This window comes from Lasiodiplodia theobromae (genome assembly GCF_012971845.1).
Source record: "Lasiodiplodia theobromae strain AM2As chromosome Unknown scaffold_9, whole genome shotgun sequence".
Lineage (NCBI taxonomy): Eukaryota > Fungi > Ascomycota > Dothideomycetes > Botryosphaeriales > Botryosphaeriaceae > Lasiodiplodia > Lasiodiplodia theobromae.
This window is the reverse complement of record NW_023336585.1, coordinates 868912-885557: the sequence shown is the minus strand read 5'-3', so window position 1 is coordinate 885557 and position 16646 is coordinate 868912. Positions and strand designations below refer to the sequence as shown.

At 55.1% G+C, this 16646-nt stretch overlaps 5 protein-coding genes across 5 annotated transcripts; 3 read left to right on the top strand and 2 right to left on the bottom strand.

The window, feature by feature from the left end:
- Window positions 1-58: 58 nt before the first annotated feature.
- LTHEOB_3681 (Alpha- mannosyltransferase ktr1) lies at window positions 59-1413 on the top strand (the record flags this gene model as incomplete). Its single annotated transcript, XM_035512631.1, has 4 exons — window positions 59-206; window positions 262-525; window positions 579-1203; window positions 1257-1413. The coding sequence occupies 4 exons, from the start codon at window positions 59-61 to the stop codon at window positions 1411-1413; spliced, it is 1194 nt and encodes a 397-aa protein (XP_035362769.1).
- A 1002-nt stretch (window positions 1414-2415) lies between these two features.
- Window positions 2416-3993, bottom strand: LTHEOB_3680 (Rhamnogalacturonase b; the record flags this gene model as incomplete). Its single annotated transcript, XM_035512630.1, has 1 exon — window positions 2416-3993. One exon carries the CDS (start codon window positions 3991-3993, stop codon window positions 2416-2418), a length of 1578 nt encoding a protein of 525 aa, XP_035362768.1.
- A 6395-nt stretch (window positions 3994-10388) lies between these two features.
- LTHEOB_3679 (GNAT family N-acetyltransferase) lies at window positions 10389-10940 on the top strand (the record flags this gene model as incomplete). The annotated part of the gene is made up of 1 exon (XM_035512628.1): window positions 10389-10940. The coding sequence occupies one exon, from the start codon at window positions 10389-10391 to the stop codon at window positions 10938-10940; it is 552 nt and encodes a 183-aa protein (XP_035362767.1).
- A 480-nt stretch (window positions 10941-11420) lies between these two features.
- Window positions 11421-13819, bottom strand: LTHEOB_3678 (Exo-beta-protein; the record flags this gene model as incomplete). The annotated part of the gene is made up of 2 exons (XM_035512627.1): window positions 11421-13486; window positions 13537-13819. The coding sequence occupies 2 exons, from the start codon at window positions 13817-13819 to the stop codon at window positions 11421-11423; spliced, it is 2349 nt and encodes a 782-aa protein (XP_035362766.1).
- Window positions 13820-15061: 1242 nt separating this feature from the next.
- Window positions 15062-15730, top strand: LTHEOB_3677 (Ankyrin repeat protein; the record flags this gene model as incomplete). Its single annotated transcript, XM_035512626.1, has 1 exon — window positions 15062-15730. One exon carries the CDS (start codon window positions 15062-15064, stop codon window positions 15728-15730), a length of 669 nt encoding a protein of 222 aa, XP_035362765.1.
- Between the last annotated feature and the right edge of the window lie 916 nt (window positions 15731-16646).

Genomic DNA, 16646 nt, shown 5'->3' with positions numbered 1-16646 from the left:
AGGAGAACTGGCAATCTCTCTCCTTCGCTAGGCCCATTCCTCATCATCATCCTTCACCATGGCGCTTCCACGGGGCATGCGTGCCCTGGCCGCCGTCTCCCTCGTGCTCTTCATCTTCGTCCTATTCCAAGTATTCCAGGGCCCCACGTCGCTGTCAGGGCCCTCCAACAAGATAGATGATTGGGTCAAGGATCCGCAGAGTGATCGTAAGCTCGCCTCCACGCCTACCTCGAGCGCCCGCCGCCGCTGACCGCATTGCAGCTTCAGGAGAACCCGCCGAACCGCTGCGCCGAGTCGAGGGCAACAACTATGCGCCCGACAACCCGAACTCCGACCGCATCAATGCCACCATCATCGCCCTCGTGCGCAACAAGGAGCTGGACCAGATGCTCATGTCCATGAGGGACCTGGAGCGGACATGGAACAACAAGTTCAACTATCCCTGGACCTTCTTCAACGACGAGCCATTCACCGACGAGTTCAAGAGAAAGACGCGCGCCGCCACCAAGGCCGAGGTCCGCTACGGTGCGTTACAACAGGGGCCATGGTGATTATGGCGTGCTGATCAGCGGTCGCAGAACTTGTCCCCAAGGAGCACTGGGAGGTGCCATCGTGGATTAACATGGATCTGTTCCACGAGTCCGTCGAGCTGCTGAAGGAGCAAGACGTCCAATACGCCGACAAGATCTCGTACCACCAGATGTGCCGCTGGAACAGCGGCATGTTCTACAAGCACCCTGCTCTCCAAAATTACCGCTGGTACTGGCGCGTCGAGCCGAACGTCCACTTTTTTTGCGACGTCGACTATGACGTATTCCGCTGGATGGAGGACCACAACAAGACGTACGGCTTCACCATCAACCTGTACGACAGTCCCCAGAGCGTGACGACTCTCTGGCCCGAGACTCTCAAGTTCCTGGCATCCGACGACAATTCCCGCCACCTGCACAAGAACAATGCTATGGATTGGCTCACGGACAGCAAGCGTCGCGAGCAGCACAACCTCCTCGCCAATGGTTACAGCACTTGCCACTTCTGGAGCAACTTCGAGGTCGGCGACATGGACTTCTGGCGCAGCCGTCCGTACGAGGAGTATTTCCAGCACTTGGACCGTTCCGGTGGCTTCTTCTACGAGCGCTGGGGCGATGCGCCGGTGCATTCGATAGCTCTGGGCATGTTCGAGGACAAGAGCAAGATTCACTGGTACGTTGTCCTTGCAGTACACCACTTTCACATACTGACGTCACACTTTTCAGGTTCCGCGATATCGGCTACCAACACATCCCCTTCTTCAACTGTCCCACGTCTCCCAAATGCAAGGGCTGTGTCGCCGGCAGGTTTACTGACGGCGAGGCTTGGCTCAACAAGGAAGACTGCCGACCGAACTGGTTCAAGTTCGTCGGCATGGACTGAAGAGCAGGTAAATCTTTCTTGGAATTATCGAATAGAGCGGGATGACGGCGTTGGTGGGGTATTAGCAACATGGGATGGACGGGCAATTCATTTGAACATGATGAACAACGGATGTAACGCACGCGCGTTTTTTCCGAACGAAAACTCTTAACTAACGGGACATACCTTGAGCGGCTATATTTCTGGCTGATGTAATATTTTCATACTTATACCCTCTATGCTTTCCCAGAGGGATGACGAAAGCAGGCAAGGGCGGCAATTTGATTTTTGTTTTCTTGAACGATGCGTGTCTTCCTCGCGTCTGGTGTACCTCACTTCCCAGCGTTACCAGCCTGCGTACTTAAGGGCTGAGCGTCTATCTTCATCTTGCTTCCCCTTTTGTGGTGGAGGGATGCTGGCTTGCCTTCTGACTGCAAATGTTTGGAGACAGCCCCTTCGGGTAGACGTCTCCCCCCCTCTTTCCTGCATGGGTGACGATGTTTGCCCGTTGTTTCAATAAAGCCCCATGCACGCACTGTTATTCATGCCTGACGCCCTTTTGATGGGGATGGGAGGCCTCACAAACAGTGGAGCACAACAGGGAGACGGAGGTGTGGTCGGCCGGACCCGGTAGGTGTTGTCGATCCGAGCTTCCGAAGCCCGAAGTGGGCGCAAAGGGACGGACGTTTGAGGCAGAAAGAGGGCCTAAGCAAGGAAAGAGAAAACGTCTGTGCAAGGGTGTTTTACAGAAGTCATCTCATGTGTCGTGGGGACAAGGATCACTGAGATTTGAGTCTCTCATCGCGAAGTGTTCGCAACGATGCTAGTTTAACGAGGTAAAAAATTGGTAAACTATACACAGCCGTCGGGCGTTCGCTAGGTGGAACGTCGACGGCGGGAAAATATATAGGAAGAAACTAATATGTTACAAGAAACATGCTTTCCGGAACGGTGCGTTGTTTTTTCGAGCCCGTTCTCTCTTTTTTGATATTTTCTCATCCATCATCCCCTCATCAGACACGTTTAGTTCTTGCCCCAGGAACCCCAGTTGCCGAAGCCGCCCCAGTTGCCCCAGCCACCGTTGCCGCCGGAGGCAGCCGAGGAAGTAGCAGCGGGAGCAGAGGTAGCAGAGGTAGCAGGCGCAGCGGAAGCAACGGCCTTGGTGGAGGTGACGAGGGTGGAGGCGGCAGGAGTAGTGGCGGCAGGGGTAGAAGCAGCAGCAGAAGTGCTGACCTTGGCCTGGACGGCAACGGCCTCAGCAGTGGCAGCAGCGTTGAGCGGGGAGATGGGGGCGACGTTGGGGAAGTAGGAGGCGGGCAGCGAGGGGATGTCGATGGCGACGGTGAAGCCGAGCGAGTCCTCGATGTCGTCGGGCATGCTGGCGGCGGTGTAGCCGGAGGGGGCCGAGTTGATGGTGGTGGTGACGGCGTCGTAGGCGGCGCTGCCGGACGACTTGAGGCAGGCGCCGTCGCCGTAGCCGGAGCGGCAGCTGTAGAAGATGCTGTCGCCCGACTCGGTCCACATGGCGAAGTCGGTGATGGTGATGTCGGTGCAGGGGGCGCCGTCGGCGCAGGCGACCTTGATGGGGCCGCGCTGGGCGCCGTTGGCGCAGGTGCCCTTCCAGTTGCTGAAGGTGAGGTTGTTGAGCTGCACGCCGTCGCCCGACGCCTCGGACATGGAGGCCCAGTACTGGTCGATGTCGAGCGAGTAGGCGTTGCCGCGGCCGATGAAGTTGTCGAAGACGACGTTGGACACGGTGCCGCTGCCGCCGTACGACTTGATCATCATCATCTGGTTGGAGTTGACCGTGTAGACGTTGCGGTAGGTGATGTCCGAGATGTCAGTGTCCTCGGCCAGCGAGCCGAAGGCGCAGCCGCCCGACCAGTTGCAGTAGATGTTCTCGACCAGCACGTTGTGCGCGGGCGACTTGACCGTCACGCACTCGTCCTTGTTGGTGACCATGACATCGTGGATCCACATGTTGTCGCTCCACACGTCAATGCCGTCCAGACCACCGTGATCACCGCCACGGATGGCGAGGTTGTAGATCTCGCCGTTCTTGCACGTGTCAATGGAGAAGTGGAAGGAGGGCGAGTCAACCAGGGCGAGATCGTGCACCGAGAAGTCAGTGGTGTCATAGAAGCGCAGGATACGCGGGCCGGAGATGGAGCCATCCTTGTGGAACTCGTAGCCGTTGCCCTGGAAGGCACCCTTGCCGGTGCTGGAGAAGACCTCGACGTCGCTGGTGTGCTCGATGAAGACCATGTTGCCGCCATCGGTGCCGGTACGGTAGATGGTGCCGTCAATCTGGAGCGCCCATGCCGAACCACCGGCCAGCTTCACCCACGTCGAGATGGCATAGTCGCCCTCGGGGATGACGATGAGACCACCGGACTTGCAGTCAGCGTGGGCAGAGGCCAGAGCAGCGCCCAGGTCGGTAGTCTTGTCGGCCTTGGCACCGTAGTCGGTGACATCGCACGTCTTGGTGGCCTTCTTGTCCGAGACAGAAGTGAGGGGGCCGACGGAGCCGGAGAGCTCACCCGCAACCAGTGCGGGAACGAGAGCGAGAGCAGAAACGAGGGTAGACTTGAACGAAGGCATGTTGAGCGCGGCTCTGCTGCCTCTAGAAAAGAATGACTAAAGAGGAAAAGAGCGAGAAACACAAGAAGCTGAGCCAAGGAGAAACAAGAAACACGCGGGCTTACCGTCTCCTATGTACCCATCATGGGGAAACATCAAACAGAGCCAAGCCCCCCGGAGGCGTGATCTGGACGTGGACGCGCCATCCGGGGGCTGCAGAAACAGAAACCTGCGACTCATGAGGGGCGTTCGCAGGGTGCAGCCGCCGGGCCTCAGCAACCGCCGTTTCCTGATCATCTCGGGCGGAGGCGGCCCACCGGCTCAGCTCCAGAACGGCTGCGCTGTGACCGGGCCGGGGGGCGTGTCATCTACTTGAGGGCAAGCGGCCATCCACAGATGTTTGGAGGTCGGAGACGCGTACGGTTCGTGGAAAATGTGCCGAGCCGGCTGCGTTTCAAGGGGTGTCTGGGGGCTGATCGCCAGCACGGGTGCAAGGCCGATCCCGGATGCTTGCGTCGCCTTGAATGTCTGTATAGTGAGATTACCGATGTTGTCTCCGGCCTTCACCGCGCAGTTCAATATCAGACAGGTCTGTGGTTGGCTGCAACGAAGTGTGCTAGTCTCTGCCGCGTTGCCGGCAATTGGCGGAGGAGCTTTGTTTTGACAACAAAATCTTCGTTCGCCGCCGGTCCCGAACTCGGGAGATTGCGAAAGCCCCTCGGGCTGCCGACTTTGTTGTTTCTATAGTTATCCTTTCGACTGCCGTTGTTATAGTTTTGCGGCTCCTTAATTGCCGGAAGCGGTAAGATACGCACGCAGCCGTTTCGCTAAGCAAGCGATGCGGCCGACCAAACTTCAACACCTCCTCTCAAAGATACACTTGCAAGGACGACGAGTTTTTGCAAACTCAAGTGGCTGCACTAAAGACGATAATATTATATACGAGTGCCAAGCAGAGGAAGACGCAATTCTAGGCGTGGAAGAGCGGAAGAGCGGCATGACACACGATAGAGCTCTGAAACAGGGTGGCTGATCCTTACTCGTTTACCTCTCAGCACTCCTTTTATCAGATCATGCCGTCCCCAAAACGAAACACGCACTCGACCAGTCCTGGCTTTACAGTCGCCAGGTATCAGATGAAGTCATACCGCTTACCAGCCGGTTGACAGTGCGTAGGTCTCCAAATTTAGCGGTGTAGTTCGGACTAGTCAGGCACTGAGAGGTGACGTCAAAGTATTTATAACAACAATAAGACACCCCGCACGGAATCTCTTGCGCCAAAATATGTGAAGTGAAAGTGAGCTTCTTAAAGCGCTTAATGACTCCAATGTTGGGGCATCATTGAGAATAATGAACCAGTGGATAAACAATATTCATGTACGGTTCAAAGGATCTCGCCAGCAAGACATGGACGTATAGACATGCCGTATGATTGATTGTTTTATATCATTAAAAATTGAGGCTCTTCGATGGTACGTACAATTATGTAGTGCAGAGCCTCAGAGTAGATCGTTTACTTTAGGAGGAAATGTGGTTGAGTCATGCTGCGGATTATCGATAACTTTCTGACTCTTGCTCCACGAAAGTTCCCCGGCTCACGATAGGCATCAGCCCGCGACTTCTCCACGCTCCAGCCCTACAGGACCTTACCATGGCAGATACGAAACCGCACCAGCTACCAGATGAGATGCTGACCTTCGACATCCTCAAGCCTGCCGCCGCACTCGCTCCCAGGCTAGGCAGACTCTCTGTACCGGGTCGCGCGACACTCAACACACCCCACCATGTCGCCATCACATCGAGAGGCGTAGTCCCCCACCTCGCCCAAGATGTGTTGAAGAAGAATACCAACATCAGCTCATTCTACATCGCGCTTGAGGACTGTGAGATTACCAAGCCCAATCACGGCATCAATGGCTGACGCGACTGCTCGCGCCGGAGCCCAGAAGTCATAGAGAAAGCATCCCAGCAGACCCCGCCCGTCTTCAGCATACCGTGCCAGCCTGACGAGTCCCCCCTCCGCCCCTTCGCTTCTCTACAGAAAGATGCTCTGCTCATCGTCGGCGCGCGTCGCACGCTGCCTGTTGTGGCATCTCCCTCGAACACCAACACCACCGTCGCCATACACACCGCCGTGGGCTTCCAACCCTTGTCTTCAGACTACTACACCTCTGCCGCCCAGAAATTAAGGCCCGATATCGTCATCGGTTTAGGTGACATCATGCACGGCCACGCCAAACCCAGTCTGAAGCGGATGGACAAGATGGGCGACCGCACATCCAAATGGCTGAAGGACATCATTGCGGGCAAAAGCGGTCTCGACAAGACAAAAAAGGGCGCCAGCATCTACAACATCTTCGCCCCCATCCTGCCCATCAGCAAGGAGGTACAGTCGTGGTACCTGGACGACCTGGTCGACGACGAGATACGGCAGCACCTCTCCGGCCTCGCCCTCTACGACTCCGCTTCCCTCGCCGACGTCCCCGAACCGCTGGCCGCCCTCCCGCGCTTGGCCCTCGACAATCCCGCGACGCCGCAGAAGCTGCTGCATGCCGTATCGCTCGGCATGGACCTCTTCACCGTGCCCTTCGTCAGCCAAGCGACCGACGCCGGCATCGTCCTGGACTTTGAGTTCCCTGTGAAGTCTGCGCCCCCAGCCGCTGGAGAGGAGCGCAAGCCGCTGGGTATCGACTTCTGGATGCCGCACCACGCGACGGACTTGTCGCCTCTGACGCCAGGCTGCGAGTGCTACGCCTGCACGAGGCATCACCGCGCTTATCTTCAGCATCTGCTGGCCGCCAAGGAAATGCTCGGCTGGGTGCTCATCCAGGTGCACAACCACCACGTCATGGATCTCTTCTTTGATGGTATCCGGAAGAGTATTGAGAAGGGGACGTTTGAGGAGGATAGGGCGGCGTTCGAGCGCGTTTATGTGGATCAGCTGCCCGAGAAGACGGGCCAGGGTCCGAGGTCTGTATTACAAAATTCTAAAGCTTGGGAATCTTTTGCTGATGATGCGCAGATTGAGAGGTTACCAGTTCACCTCGAGTGGTCCTGGTGAGGCAAAGAAAAACCCGTCCGCGTACAAGATGCTGGATGAGGGAAAGGAGATTTTGGCAGAGTCCATCACGCCGGGATCAGATGCTGATGCCAAGGACCTTGAAGCAAAAGGCTTTGCTGAAGTTGAAAAATAAGCCAAGTTGGTTATTAAAATCTTGGATAATAAGGCCGTTATCAACTTCGCGTTTATATTTCAGATCTATCCAAACATGCAAGAACACGATGCTATCGAAATGACTCTGAACTCCAACGCCCGTTTCCCTCCCCGTGCTTGCCAGTCGCATTTTTGGTCGATTGCTGTATCTAGAATCCCACGACGAAAGTATCAAGAGTGCAGAACTGTCTTGTCCATTGTCAACATTGAATGCAGAACCAGTATTCTCATCCAATCTTTTGGGGACTTACATTCTACTCAGATCTCATCTCCTAAAGACATACTCCCCGCCGGCCGAAACCTCCATCGCACAATCACTTAACAACTCGCGTAAATGCTGCGGCGACTCGAGGAATCGAATATTTCGTAGTTTTTCGATACTTCGCTCGGCTGCGGTACATTGAGGAGCGGTTATCTTGGCGATATCTGCGAAGAGCTTTGTAGGATACCTGCAAAAGCCGTGGCTATGCTGCACTTCTGGTTGGTTTCCGTCTCTTGGGATTGTGAGTTTGTATTGTGGTCGGATGACGTCGAATTTGATGTGGCAATTCGCACTTATGTGTGTGTTAGTATCAAGGTTCGCGCATTTCGCATGACTTCAAGGACACCAAGATGGGTTTACATAAGAAGCATAGTGTTCGAGGTATGGGATACGAGTAAGGAAGGGAGGAAAGCAGGAGGCGAGGACGTCTTTCGAGGTAGTATGAGAAGATGGGAATCGGCGAGGAAACACGTACCATTCCCGACCACCGGCCCGGAGACTGATGATATTCCTGGAACTACAAGATGAATCAGGGCAGAATCTTTCCACACTTTCTGATGCCGAGACGATTACAGCCATGGTGAGCTGCATTCCCGGGACTAACTGCGTATCCTCGGAATCGGATATGATCTCATCCGGTCTAAGAGTGTTGTATACATGGTACAGATTATGTTCGACATAATAGTTCCCCGGTCCCTTTCGAAACTCATGCTCGATGATGACTTTGAGGATGCTGAAAGAGTATTCCGAAGGCACAGGGATAACCCGACCGAGTGCGTCTTCGAGCCTGGCGGGTGCCTGAAAGTAAGTGAACCGCGTGTCGATCTGTGATATAGACTCCCTCATTTCTTGGACATTGACGTAGGTCTGCGTAACCACCTGCGCAGTGGCCTTTTGTGTGATACTGTCATTCCGACTAGTGAGAAGACTGTATGAGCTACTCGGAAAAGGCTTCATATCTTACTAAATTCTGAAAAGTATCTTTACGATGTCAGTGATGGGCTGCACGATGCTCTGATTCACCATGTTCCAGAGCTGACGTAATATGGTTTGATTCTCTCTGCAGATCGTCGTTTGCGCTTCAAGGCCGACCGCGACGGCCTGGATGTCGGTATGTGTCAATTTTAGCCTTTGCGTAAAGTCTGCCGCACTTTGGGTATGCTGGTGCAGCAACTTGCTATTCTGATGTTTTCCCATCTGAAGTTGCAGGCATTGCAGCCGAAGAGACATATCTTCCTTGAACTTCTTCACATCTTCTTTCTTGGTAAATCTGAAAGAGAGCTTGTGTACCGCAGCACGAAGTCGATGGCTAGACAAGTGGGCTTCTCCAAGGCTTTTATCGTACTTCTTGATACAGTCGAGAAATTGTGTGACGGTCTGATGGCAAGCGAGAGCCGCACACTTAACTTCTTCTGAGCCCGGTCCAGAGATGTTGTCGGTGTGTTGAGCGCATTGCAACGTTAGTTGCAAAGTCTGTTGAATTGACTGGTATTCTGATGCGGCACCGTGTGCTTCTCCAAGACAGGATGTTATCTGATATGCAAGAGTGAGGGCTCCAATGAAGTCACCAACGGAGAAGCCGAAAGACATGGCATGCGATGATACAGGGAATTGTACAAGACTTTGCCAATACTGGGAGAGGTTCAATAGCAAATTAGAAGCTGAAAGGAGTCTGAGGCCGAGTACCGAGGGTGTTGTTGCGACATAAATGCTATCGAGGTGCGATGATCAACCGTCGCACTCACTGTGTCTCGTCTCAGCAGACTTGTTTTCATTTCTGTTTTCATGACACGAGTGCAAAGCTACACAGGCGAGCACCTGCTGAATACTTGTTGGTAGAGCGTCTCAGCCCCATCCATGGCAGCACATGGAGACTCCTTAGTGAGCACAAATTTGCTTTCTTGATGACTATACATGTGAGAGGTTGTATCGGGTTTTCTTGTGTCCTTTCATACAACATTGTTACTGTTGGAGTTTGAAGTCGCACATGTGAGCTTTCAGTTCGGTCATTTGACATGTATGTCAGAAAAAAGTGGGCGCTAAGAATAGTTCAGCACTGGTACATGCCAATGACAACAGTCCGCACGGCCCGACATGAGCGGCGGCAGGTAATAGGTCCGAAGCAAAAAGTCAAATGTTACACTGGCCACGTAGGGCTTGAGTACTGAGTCTACGACTGGAAAGCCCCGTTTCCGATACCAAGCGCCATGCCCGTACCCGACGAGTAAGGTTTCACAGGCTAGAGACATCCCGCTCCTTTTTCCTTTCCCTTATCTCAACTAACCGTTTGTCCTTATCCCGAATAAGCCTATCACAACCCTACTCGAGTGTCCCACCAATATCACTTTCAGAACATGAGGTTTGCTCAATTTTATGCAGAAGTTGGCGTTGCACGGTGATCCGAGATAAATCCTCCTCCGAAACGCTGAGGTAACGAGTTTGTCTCGCGATCAAAGAACGACACCCGCTGCTAATGGCGGTCAACAGGCGGAGCTGAATCAAAAGGAGCTTTCTCCGGGATCTCGGCGAAATAGCAAATGATGAAGGGCCCCACGGAAGCCCGATTTGGGGCGAAGCTTTTCTGTTTTCTGCACATCGGGCCGGGCCCGATCGTGAGCTAGAAGCCGCATCCGTGCGAGAATGGGGACCTGTACTCCGCAAAATGGGACAAAGTGACCATCACTTCACCAGGCGATCCTTGCAATCCAGAAGGGCTAGGCGTGCTGCCCCCATTGCCTTTCGGCAATTGAGGAATAAGCCTCCTTGGCCACTTTAACTCTGATTATGCCCCATCTTCGCTTGGCGCGGCAGTTATATGGTGGTCTCGGGCCGCCGCCATTGTTCTTCTCCTCTATATAATTTCAAGGTCACCTCGTTACTGTTTCACTTACCCCCTCGACTTCCACAGCGGCGGAAGAAGAAGCAAGAAGAAAAAAAACCATGGCGGCAGACGTCGACGCCGGCCTCATCAGCATCCGCGCCGCCCACGGGCCCTCGGACATCGACCACATCATCACCCGCCACGGCGCGCTGTACGCCTCCGAGTACGGCTGGGACGCCAAGCTCATGGAGAAGCTGGTCGCCAGCACCTTCACCGAGTTCCTGGGGCCCTCGCACGACCGGACACGAGAGCGCCTCTGGATTGCCGAGAGGGGAACCGGTGGTACTACTGCGGATCATCAAGCAACCTTCGTCGGCTGCATCATGCTTTTCAACGACACGGACGACCCGGCGCACCAGTCGGCCATGCTGCGCCTGCTGCTCGTCGAGCCGGGCGAGCGCGGCAAGGGGCTGGGCAGACGGCTGGTGCGGCAGGCGGTCGAGTTCGCGCGCGAGGAGGCCGGGTATCGCCGGGTTTTGCTGTGGATGCCCGGCGAGATGGCCGTCGCGAGGAGCATCTATCAGACCGAGGGCTTTGAGAAGTTGACCGAGGTGGAGCATGAAGCTTTTGGGAAGAAATCGACGGCGGAGTCTTGGGGGTTGAACTTTTGATAAGATGAAAGACTGAGAAAAGGTATGAATGATACAGTGAGGGTTTGGAGGCGGATGCCGGCCACTACTAACTGTTCTTTTTGCAGATCTCGTCACGCAGGGAGACAATACGGACTTGTGATGGCCGCCCTTTTAATTGCTCCGCATTATAAACCGCAGCAGCTACGCCTCATTCATCCATGGGTAATAGAGCCTGCTCCTACCCTTTCATTCAACAACCCCAAGTGTACTCTTAGTAGTTTCCTACCATTAACAAGAATAGCCTATTAATGCTATAATCTTTATTCATCCTCTAATTTTTTTTTTAAAAAAAAATATGCATATCGTAGCAAGGTAACGTCTCTTGAAATAATTCTATATCAAGTCTTATCTACGCGTTGAAAATAATCTACCAAGAACAGAATATCTACAAGGATCGCCATGACGGAGATAAGTCTAAGTCATCATCCCTCACATCAACTCATTCCATCATCCACAAGTCTACGTATTAAACAGATACGCCGCAATGACACCACCCCACCCACCGCTGCTATCCGCAGTGGTCGCCACGGCAGCCCCGCCATCGCTGACGATGATCCGCTCGATGGCCTTGACATTCGTGCCGTACAGGTAAACGCGCTGCGCATTGCTGATCTCGACGGCCGACTGCTGGCAGTAGGGATCGTGCTCGGTGCACTCCTTGCTGGTGCCGCCGTTGAAGAAGACCCACAGGGCGCCGCCGTACAGGAACAGGTCGCTGGTGCCCTCGTTCGCGCGCTCCAGCCACGCCATGCCGCAGTAAGCATCGCCATCGCAACCCGCGAAAGCCGGGTCGCTCGGGATGAGGTTGTCGGCCCAGGGGGCGGGGGCGGCGTCGAAGCCGTTGGGCCCCTGCCAGTAGGGCGTCTCGCTCTGCTGCATAGCAGTATAAACGTTGCGGGCGTTCCAGAAGTTATACTGGTAGAGCGTGTTGTGCTCCATTCCGGTGCCGACGAGCCAGGTGCCCTTTGTGGCTTCGACGAGGGCGCCGCGGCCGACGGCGATGACCTGCTCGGCGTTGCCGCCGCCGTCGAGGTCGTGGTCCGCCGTCCAGCCCCACATGTTCTCGATGTATGCGGAGGAGGTGTTGGTGAGGTGCATCAGCCCCCACGCGGCCTTGCACTGGGCGGGCGAGCTGCCGCAGTTGGTCTGCACCTTGGAGCCCTTGGCGCCGCCGACGCGGAAGTGCGTGTTCCACAGGCCCACGTCACCGGGCGTGTTGCCGGCCATGTTGATCTCGAGCAGCTTGCAGCCCTGCAGCACGTCTGCCACGGTGAAGAGCATGTCGCTGATCTGCGCCACGCCCACGTCGCCGCTGTTGCCGACCTTGACCATGGTGCGCGGCTCGTCCGGGTTCCAGAAGTTGCTGCCGTTCGCCGAGATGGCGGTGCCGAAGGCGTCACCGAAGATGCGGGTGCCCACGGGAAGGGTGATGGTGTCAGTGACGATGTAGGTGCCGGCGGGCCAGTAGATGATGGAGCAGCCCGCGTACTGGGCGAGAATGGCATTGATGTTCTCGGTATCATCCGTCACGCCGTCTCCGTACACCGGAAGACCCTCGACGGCCTTGATGTTGATGAACTTGTCGACCGAGTACTCCTTGTACGTCGGAGGGGCAATGGCCACGTACTTGGTACCGTCAAGAAGCGCCGAGGTACGGGGAGTCTTGCCAGTCTGACCATCAGGAATCCAGGCGTGGACACCGCTGCCGGGAGTGGGATAAGCATTTCCACGGTACCAAGTGTCATCTACGCTACCAGAAAGAAGGACTGAGCCGTTGAGATGAACTGTAGTGCCGTCGTGCTGGATGTTTTCGAGCACGATGCCGTTGGGCTGATAAGTGTTAGTAGAGTTGATGAACGTGCCAGTATTGCTGGTCGACGTGTCGATAACCACGAGCGATCCGCCGATATCATGGGCCTCGATGCCAATATCGCAGGATTCGAACGTGCTGCTCGTGACGACGACATCATGGCCACCCAGTTGGGCACCGATACCGCAGCCATTGAACTTGATGCTCTTGAACACCCATTGCTGGCCGCCGGCGTAAATACCAATGTAACCGCCGTTGAAAGTCAAGTCGTTGATGATGATGTTGCTGTTGTAGCCGTCTCCTCCTTCCCATTCGCCGATCCTCATGCCGATGTGGCCAGTCGAGCCGTTGGGCATGTTGAAAACGACGTTGGAGATTTGGGTGGCTTGACTGACTGTCCAGTCCAGTAGAGAGAGAGAGGTGCTGGGAGAGACAGCAGTTGAATCAATGACGACGTTCTTGAGGCCGATGTAAAAATTGATAGTGCCGCCATAGCGAGGATCCTTGCCGTAGATGACGTGGTTGTCGCTGAAGTTGGAAGCGACCTTGAGCACAGGAGGGTTGACAGCGTCACCAACGAAAACAGTCCCGATGAACAGTTGAAGAGGAGTCGTCAGAAGATAGGTACCAGCGGGAAGGTACACAACGGCAGGCTGGCCTGTGGTACCGTAACCATTGTCCTGCTGAGAACGGAGAGCGCCATTGGCCGGACCGGCTAACTGGATTAGCATGCGGCTCATTGATACGATCAGAGGCATAATTTACCGTTGATGGCGTTCTGAATCGCAGTCGAAGCATCGGTTTTTCCTGAATTATCCGCACCGAAGTCTTGGACTACGTTCCGGAACGTGCTGTAGTCGCCCAGGCTGGAGTCGAGGAAAGATGACAAGCCGTTGTGAGCAATGCCCTCCAACCAGTATGTGCTCGGATTATCGGCGGTGAGAGGAGTGCAAGCTGCTTGAGTAAGGAAATTGGAGGCGTCATTCACGGGGACTGCCGTGGAAAGGCCAAAGGCCAGGGCGGCTGACAGCAGAGAAAGGGGCCGCATTCCTAAAAGAGCGAAGAAAAGCAAACAATGAATGAGGGAATGGAGGCAGGTTGGAGAGTTGCAAAGGCCTGCAGGGCTGAAGGATGCCGAGCGAAGGCCTTATTATAAGTTGGCATCGTGCTAGAATCTTCAAGCATGGTCATCCTTCTGATCCTTGTGGGTCGGCAGATCGTCCGAGAGCAGACTCGCCGTCATGTGGATCTGTGTGGATGCATGGCGTGCAGAGACAGGGACCAGGACAGGGTCAGATCGGCAAGCAGGGAGCTGATTGGGCAAGGATACGATATCATTTGCAGCACGACTAAGATAAATCACGTTTGCCATGTTCGGGGACCTGCTAGATGCAGGAAACTTGCCTTCGGTTCAGGAGGTGAGAGAAAAAAAAAGTCCAATACCAAGTTTGGGCATGCCGGCCAGGAGTCCGAGTGGTGCAACGCCCTGGCTAGCGGTCACTCGGGGTTTAGGGCGGTGGCTAGACCCAACCCGTTAGCTATCCCGGCAACCAAAGAGGCACGATCAGCGGTAGTTTCGGGCGGATAACCGGGGGCTGACTGGCGCGTCGCATGGCATCTTGGGGGCCAGGGCCGGCGTGGAATCGAAGGCAGGGTAAAAATGAGCACTATCTGTGCAACGGCGAGCTCGATTGGCTCCGTCGCCCTTTGTGGCGCTCGATGACAGCGGTGAGTACGATGCGCGTGCTCCAAGCAGCGGACAAGGCGGGAGGAAGCGACTCAGGATAGACGGTGGGGTGTGGTGGATGAAGGGGCATCAGGCGGCAGGGGCTGTGTTGGTGGCTTGCTTACGTCGAAGGGGAAGGCGCAGGAAAAGGTCCGGCCCGAGCAACAGCCGCATATCGGGTAGGGACGCGAGAGTCTGTACCTATTGCCAGCTCTATCCCGACCCGTTATCTTTAGTTACTTAAAATACATTGCTGGGACTATTTCCACTTCAAGCAGCAGGAGCTTATCTTCATTAAGCTTGCTTTCTCCAATGTGACCCCGCTTGATCCCCACCATGACAGCCACGTAGTGCCAGCTGAGCGTTGACTAAGACGTCCGCCCTCGTTTACTGAACTATCCCCGCATCTACTCTATTTTTCGCCATTTGCCTAAACATAACCTAGCTCGTCAGCAGTTAGCTTCAGCACATGGCATTTCTTCTGCTGACACCACTTCCCTAAACCACCACCTCCTCCACCACCACCCCTCCGCCGTCGAAGCGAAGCACCCCTGCAAACAAGCCATGCTTTCCTTCCTGACGAGCCACGTGCCCCGCTCCAACACGGCCTCGCACAACCCGGTCGTGCTGAGCAGCCCGGCCGCAGGCGCAGGGCCGGTCACGATGCACTTCTACGCCCCGTCGGCGGCGCGGCGGGTGATGCGGCTGTCGCTGCCCGCCGGACCGGGCCTGGCGCTGCCGCCGCCGCACTGGCACCGCCACCAGACCGAGACCTTCGACGTCGTCAAGGGCCGGCTGCTCGCCATCTGCGACACCATTCCGTCGGGTAATTCGGTCGTGCACGCCGGCCAGGGCGTCACCATCCCCAACGGCGCCATCCACCGCTTCGAGAACGCTGCCGATCCGAAAGGCGAGGACGCGGAAAAGGAGCTGGTTTTCGACCTATCGATGGATCCGAAGAAGGCCGAGGGCGACGAGATCTTCTTCCGCCACTTCTACGGCTACCTGGACGACTGCGGGAGGACGGGGAGAGCGCCCAATTTCTTCCAGCTCATGCTGTTTTTGTGGGAGGCTGATACCATTCTGGTGCTGCCGTTTGTGCCTCGTTTCGTGAGCATTGGCTTTGTGTGGTTCACAGGCAAGGTCATTGGCAGATGGGTTTTGGGCCTCAATCACCTCTATCCCGAGTACTATCGCAAGGGCGCTGCACCTGCCGCCACTGAGCCAGCGTGAAGAGACCGATATTTTTCTGTTTTACGAAGTTGACGATTGCGGCAGAACTACGCCAATCATTGAATGAACCTTGACCAATTGTTAACGATTGTCTTTATCCTTGTACTCCGATTGCAGCCCGAAGCCAACGACGAGCCCAATCATGAGCTAAAGCCAACAAATGTGTCTCTTGTTGTAGCGCTTCTCATCAATCGCATCATCTTGTAGTTGCTCAATGAGTCTTCGTACTGGCGTCACCCCGGAGCACGGCAACAGACCCGTCACCATCGTCAATCCCGAGCCACAGTGTTTGCACCGCTTGCATCTCCAACGGAGATATATTCCAAAACTTCCACGTTGACTCGTTCCCAGCTCCACAAACTGGCACCCAGCCACCCAGCCACCGGGCGTGGGGCATCCGCATGCGTATCTCCACAGCCATGCATCCCAACCAATTGCAATTGCAAGCGGGGTGCTCAATGGGGACCGAGGAGCTCCACCCCCAGCACCTACGTTGGAAGTTGTGGGCGATCCAAATGTTTTCGTGGGTATAGGGGAGCACCGCGCTGAACCGCCTTGCCTAATGCAGTAAAGGAGTTCCCGGAAAGGAAACTTGTTCCTTTTTTCTGTTGCGCACGGTTCAACCCGATTAATCCGATCGTGTTTCTTCATGATTCGCGATCTTACCCGTGCCGTAGTCACGATGCGTGTAGATTGGATATAAATAGAAGGAGGGCTAGGTGGGGATGGAGTAACGAATCGTTCGCGTCGCTCAGCCAGCGTTCGTATCGCGCGTTCTCTATACGACACATAAAACCTACATTGAGTGGAGGGCTATAATGTAATAATAATCGTCCGTCCCTCATTACGACATAAACAGCGTGAACCCTGTCAACTTTTGTTGTGGCTCACCTCCTAATTTTCTCAGCAAAGACCG